Source organism: Schistocerca americana, chromosome 2 (assembly GCF_021461395.2).
Source record: "Schistocerca americana isolate TAMUIC-IGC-003095 chromosome 2, iqSchAmer2.1, whole genome shotgun sequence".
In the NCBI taxonomy this organism is placed as follows: Eukaryota; Metazoa; Arthropoda; class Insecta; order Orthoptera; family Acrididae; genus Schistocerca; species Schistocerca americana.
The window spans coordinates 1027755563-1027762008 of NC_060120.1; the positions used below are offsets into that span (position 1 = coordinate 1027755563).

At 41.0% G+C, this 6446-nt stretch overlaps 1 protein-coding gene across 1 annotated transcript; it reads right to left on the minus strand.

Moving 5' to 3' along the window:
• Positions 1–898: 898 nt before the first annotated feature.
• On the minus strand, positions 899–3965 carry LOC124595737 (ankyrin-1-like). The gene has a single exon (XM_047134613.1). The coding sequence runs from the start codon at positions 3430–3432 to the stop codon at positions 1420–1422; it is 2013 nt and encodes a 670-aa protein (XP_046990569.1). The 5' UTR covers positions 3433–3965; the 3' UTR covers positions 899–1419.
• Positions 3966–6446: the final 2481 nt, after the last annotated feature.

The following is a 6446-nucleotide window of genomic DNA, read 5'->3' on the forward strand; positions in this document are numbered from 1 at the left end:
GGAATTCCTGGACAAGGCAAGTTTGCTACTATCAAACACTGGTCTTCTGAAGAAGATGTATGGTAGTGAACTATGGAGTGTGAGAAAAATGCAAAAGGAAGATAACCAAAGAATCTGATAGGTGGTGCTGTAGATAGGAGGCTGTTTAAAATTAGGTTACATCTAAGGATAAAGAATGAGGGGCATTATGGAAGCATCGGAATCCACCTGTGCTTTCAACTGTAACATTAAGATGGTGGACACCCCTGCTTCTTCCAGAATATCCAATATGGTTGCCATAATGTCACTACACACACACACACACACACACACACACACACACACACACACACACACACACAAAGAAGCATGACAATACTTCACTCCAACAATACAATGAAACTAAATGGACAAGCTAAATATATGAACATACGAAAAACAGTACCATCCAATAACAAATGACCCCAGCTTTCATGTTACCATATATTTTAGGTCTTTTGTCACATAAATGACATTACTTTATCTTCATTATTTAAAACTTTTGATTTGCTTATTTGCTTTTGCGATATGACATCCATCAGCCTGCACTATTACAAAAGCAGGCAATAGCTTCAGTCTAGTTTAAAGACTACATCGTTTCATTTTGAAAGATTCCCCACAGATCACAAAAATATTTAAGTTATGGGAACTGTAAGCTGTTACTGAAAGACTAATGAATTATTATAACATGGGAATGATAAGATCTACACGGCTTACAAGATGAATTGCATTATATATGTGAGCAGCATGTATTTTGTTGTTTTAGTTCAGGTAATTGTATTTTAATTATTTTAAGTACATCTTAAATCTGAAACTTCTTACATTCTTAAATGTAAACACAATGTCCATGCTTTTCACAGTTAATCAGTAATTGATGGATTGTTTAGAAAATCAGTGGCTTCATGAGGCTCTATAGAAATTTCACTTCCTGGTTACTTTCATGTGCTTCTAACAGTAAGGTGAGAGAGAACATAAGATAGATTAGAAATAACAGACAGCATTGTTTCAGTCCCATAATAAAAATGGATGTATTGTGAATATCAGCACACAAGTAGACTTTGAGCTTCCAAACTGCTTTACAGTAGAGAACATAGTGGTAAATAGTAACATGAATACTGTTGTATAGGGGTATCCATAGCAATGTGGTAAGCAATGCCAGATGCACAAATCTTAGTTTTGTTTGTGTGTATGTGAACTACCACTAGAATGACATAACAGTTAACAATTTAAAATCTCAAATGTAAATAAGATTTCATTTTACTGAAGCAATTTTATCTTCAGTGAAACATTTTATTGCTACTTTACTGATTAAAACACTAAAAATATACATTGACAGTGTGCAAAGCCTCAAAAAATTAACTATTCTTGTCAAACTGTTAAGAGATACGAATTGGTAAACAGTTACAAGTCAGAAAACTTGTTACAGAGTTCCTCATACCCATTTTTTGAAGCTATTTGTGTCAGAGTTTCTTTATTTGCATTTTTGCAGTTTATGATGGCAAGAAATTCAGCATATTTGTTGTTCTTTAATCCATTTAACTCTTTCAGCACTGTGTTATCCTTTCTGCCAATTCTGGTAAACAATCGCTCAATTAGTTTTAGAGTGTGTGTAACTTCTTGTTTACCTTCTTCTTGAGCTAAATTTAGTGGTGTTTTTTTGCCTGTTTTGGTTCTTGCATTGTATACTGCACCATGTTGCAATAAGGTGCACAATATTTCATGATGGCCAAATTTTGCTGCATAATGAAGAGGAGTAATGCCACTACTGTTGCTCAAGTTTATATTGGCTCCATTTTTAAGCAAAACATTAACAACAGCTAAATGTCCTTTCCAACATGCATACATAAGCGGTGTTCCATACTTTATGCTTCCACTGTTCACTGGTGCTTCTTTTACACATTTCTCAATTTCAGCACACTTCGCACTTTTCACAGCCTTAAACAGCTTTTCGGTAGCACACAGTAAAGTATTTACATTTTCGTTTCTTCTCGTCGCAGCCATCTCTGAAGCTGTCACATTACCGCTGGCAAATTTGTACTTCGCATCGTAGTATGCACCATTCTCTAAGAGGCATCTAGCAGATGCTGTATCGCCATTCCGTACAGCTACATGCAAAGGTGTGTCGTCATAGTTGCTCCCCTTCGCATTTACATCAGCTCCGTATTCAATTAGAGCTTTCATGGTATTCAGCTTAGAGTCCTGTGCCTGTGAACCCGTGTGTCTGGAATTGCGGAAAGGGATTTGAGTAGAACTCTCTTCACCTGCAAAATGAAGTGGCGTCCAGTTTATGCCATCAGTTGCGTTAACTTCAGCTCCTTGTTCCAAAAGGTATTTAACTACTTCGGCATGCCAGAAGTACGCTGCGAGATGCAATGGTGTATTCTGCCTGTGAGTTCTCCTATCAACTACTGCACCATTGGCGATAAGAATTTTTATCGAGTCTAGATTACCCTTGCAAGCTGCGCCATGCAGCGGCGTCATTTGATCGCCAATGATATTGACGTAAGCTTTGTTTCTGATCAGGATGCTTACTGCCTCCGTGAAATCGCTCTCTGCAGCAAGGTGCAAAGGTGTTCTTCCTGCCTTGTCCCTCGCATTCACGCTAGCACCTTTCTCAATCAAAAGTCTGACGGTTTCTATTGGGTATCCACTGTACGCTGCATTATGCAAAGGAGTTCCTCCCTCTTTGTCTCTCGCATTCACATCTGCTCCACTGTTAATCAAAAGTTGACTCACTGCACCATGTCTGTTTTCTACGGCCAAATGCAATGCAGTGAAGCCTTCTTCGTGCTTTGCATTAATCTCTGCCTTGTTCTGGAGCAGCAGTTTTGCTATGTTAACATATCCATATTGTGCTGCGATATGCAAAGGTGTCAAACCGTCTGAATGTCTCGCATTTACAATGGCACCGTTTTGTACAAGAAATTTAGCTACGTCTTCAAAATTCTGCGACACAGCAGCACATAATGGGGTGACTTTTACGTTGTCCTCGGAATTCACATTAGCATTTGCAGAAACTAGTGCCTTCACTACGGACAAATGACCCTGTATTGCTGCAAGCTGCAGTGGAGACGTACCTGAACTAGTTTTGGCGTTAACATTAGCGCCAGCAGCTATTAAAGCGAGCGCGACGTTTGGGTCAGCAATTCCTGTTGCTAAATGTAGCGACGTCACATCCCGCTCTGGCTGCTTGAACACAGGGTGCGACGCCTTTGCATTCACACTACAGCCCCGCGCGATAAGCGCCCTAAGAACGTCCAAATGACCTCGTTCCGCAGCGATATGGACCGGCCGTACCTTGTAAGAGTCTTTGCCTTCGATGTCTGCTCCTTTCGCCAGCATTTCCGTGACATGTTGCAAGTTGCCGGCTCTTACCGCAGCGTGGAGTACTCTTATGCTATCGTTAGCGTACATGGTCCAGAGAAAACGTCGCCTACACTAACGCGTAGAAACACTGCACTCACACATACCCGCGCACCCCTTACTGAACAACAGCCACACGTGAAACTGCTATAGTAAAACTCGCCACTGTTGCCTCAGTGACTGTGATACAATCCCCTAAACACAAGGATTCAAATGTTAACTGCGTCACTCAGGTACTCCAGCATGTAAGACACTAATCCAAGTTTGCAATACACAAGCAAATTATTTACGGACGTATACAAGCTGATACTACCATAAGATATCACTCCGACCGTTGAACAACCCTATTCAAATATGAACACTACTGCGGACACGTCAATTCCTTAACAATCGGGGCGGGTCGAATTCTTGACGTCAGTCGGGATACCAAACTAAAAAGACGTACTAGGTGCGATTAATAATTAAATGTACGTTCATCGTCCATAAGTAGCAACGTCACGAATCCACAGTGACAGCCGTAACGAACATTTAAATACCCACTTTGTTTTCAATCGCGATATACGTTCGCCCTTAGCTTTGGGACACCGTTGCACACTGTCGGGGACTGGTCGCCTCGGTTCTGCAGGCAAACGACTCCCGTTCTCCCCACGAGATGGCGATCGTGTTGCTTGCCCCCAAGAGATGAGTTTTCACTAACGTTGCGGGCACAGCCTTTTCTGAAGTCTTTTGCAAAAGCTAAGAACACGCCCTAACTTCATAAAACATATGATGAAAGTAACGCAGCAAACCGTCAAACATTTTACAAAAGACTAGAAAAATCTCTGATTACTTTACAAAAATGAAATGTGTTAAACGTTTAACGATAAGCATTTTATCGGCCGACCGACCGTCCGACCAATTTCGAGGCAGCCTACTCATGTCCCGAACGACTCTATTCCGCTATTACAGCACCGCCCTATTTGTTTACCCTAGATTCGCTGAGTTTATGTTCTACGAGATACAGCTTGGTTTTACACCAGATCACGTAAGAAACAGATTGACCTTCCTTACGGCGGAACAGGCAACCGTAAAAATAGTTTTCCCGTCGGTCAACAGATGTCGCAGGCGACGCTACAACGCTAACTGACCTGTCCATGTCGCGGAATTGGCAACGCTGTATCTTCGGTGACGTGAATGACGCTGATTTGTGTTCCGCTAGAGCGCTGCGCGCGAATTGCATTCGTCACACAGCTGACTGTAGATCATGATCGGCTATGGTTTTTCCCGAGTTTTCAATCGAAGAATGTAGATTAGCTCCTGTAATTCTACAAACCAAGTTTATTTCTAACGTAGGGATACTTCTCACAATCATATGCGAAATGAAATAAATGGAAAGTAACACAAATATTTCTCGTGAGTTACTGTTTAAATGCAGACTGTAGCGCAGTCGCATAGGTTTTACACTCGCCTTCCATGCCGTCTATTTCCTCTTGGTTATACAGCTCTTCTGATACGGATTATGGTGGTAAAAAAGATCTCCACGTGCAGGTTAACACTAGAAAATTTTCAAAATCATCTCAACGTCTTTGAAATCCGTTAATTCACTGACAAATATTGCACTGAGCAGTGGGTTTCGCGTCATGACATTACCGACATAATTATTTTCCTACGCCACTTTGTTTGCTTTGTCAAAACCAGCGGGCAAAATAATCTTATCTCAATATATAAGATTTACATCGAGGCTGTAACTAGAAGTCTGCGCGGACAGGAAAAATGCCGCCGTCCGTATGTGCACCGCATCCACAAGATCATTATCCACATCTGCCAAGTTGCTTATCCGCATTCTGAGATATTAACGTTTCGTAAAGCAGTTTAACCCACCACTGCTCTGAAAAGACTTGTGCCTCGCCTGAATTTTTGTCTGCTGATGTCCGCACTCGGTTGTGAAGCGAATTAAGGATTGACATGTTTCAGTGACAGTCATTTCAAATTTAAATTCCTTTACTTTGCATGTAACTTATCGTAAATGATATAAGAGTAGCACAAAACGATGAATTTTGGATTGTTGTTGAAAGGGGGCTGCAAACGCGGTAATATACAAATGAAAGCGTGTTTTTCGAGCATATTTTGGAGGTGTCAACTTTGAAGAGCCACAGACGGCAAACCATAATTATGTTAAAAATTTACTTTGTACAATTTAAAGATAACCCGCAAATATTCGCAACAGACGTATGCTTTTATCTGCAACACAGTTATTACTGGAGATATCCGCACTCGCGCAGACCTGTTACTATAAGTAGTGTTGTTTTCGAGTGAAAGCTGTGTGAGGATTATTAGTGCACAGATAAAAAAAAACTAAAATAGGCAGCGTCTATAGTTTGCATGCTATGCTCGTTCTCTTCTATTCTCTTCCCTTCATTCCAGTATAAACGCCTGTTCACACGTATAAACGAATGGCAGTGAACATTGGCGAATAATCTATGGATATTCATTTGCAGCAGTGTAAACGAGGTTTTACACTCGTTCACTTCGTTTGCTCTAGTATATACCAGGATTTAGAAGGACCGATGACCTAGCAGTTAGATGATGGATGGCTATTATTCATTTATTTCACTGCGATTTCAGCTCTAGAGCCATTTTAACATAATTATGGTTTGCCGTCTGTGGCTCTTCAAAGTTGACACCTCCAAAGGAAAGGTCTTGTACAGGAAGGGCTGCCACGTTATATCAGAATATAAGATCGACAAAATTTAGATAGGATCGAATGCTTAGGGCTCTTTATTAATTCTTACTCGTAACTAATTTATTGATTTACCTGAATTTAAAATCCACTCGCGTAACCTTTCTTTATCTTTGACGGGAAATCTGAACATTTTTAGTTGAGGATTTGTTCGTCTACTCCTTCCACAGTTGATATACTTGCAGGCCGTCGGCATGACGACTCGACCCACTACCACCGGTATGTCAGAAACAGCTGTACTTCACAGACGCCAAATAGTGGAAAGCTGCACGCGTTCGGCCGATGTTGCCACATATTTCACAGAACGGAGTGCCATCTAGTGGTTGATTCCACAAGTAAGGGTGTG

Excerpts from the sequence above, each read along its gene's own strand:
- LOC124595737 (XM_047134613.1), bottom strand. The coding sequence starts at position 3,432 with ATGTACGCTAACGATAGCATAAGAGTACTCCACGCTGCGGTAAGAGCC.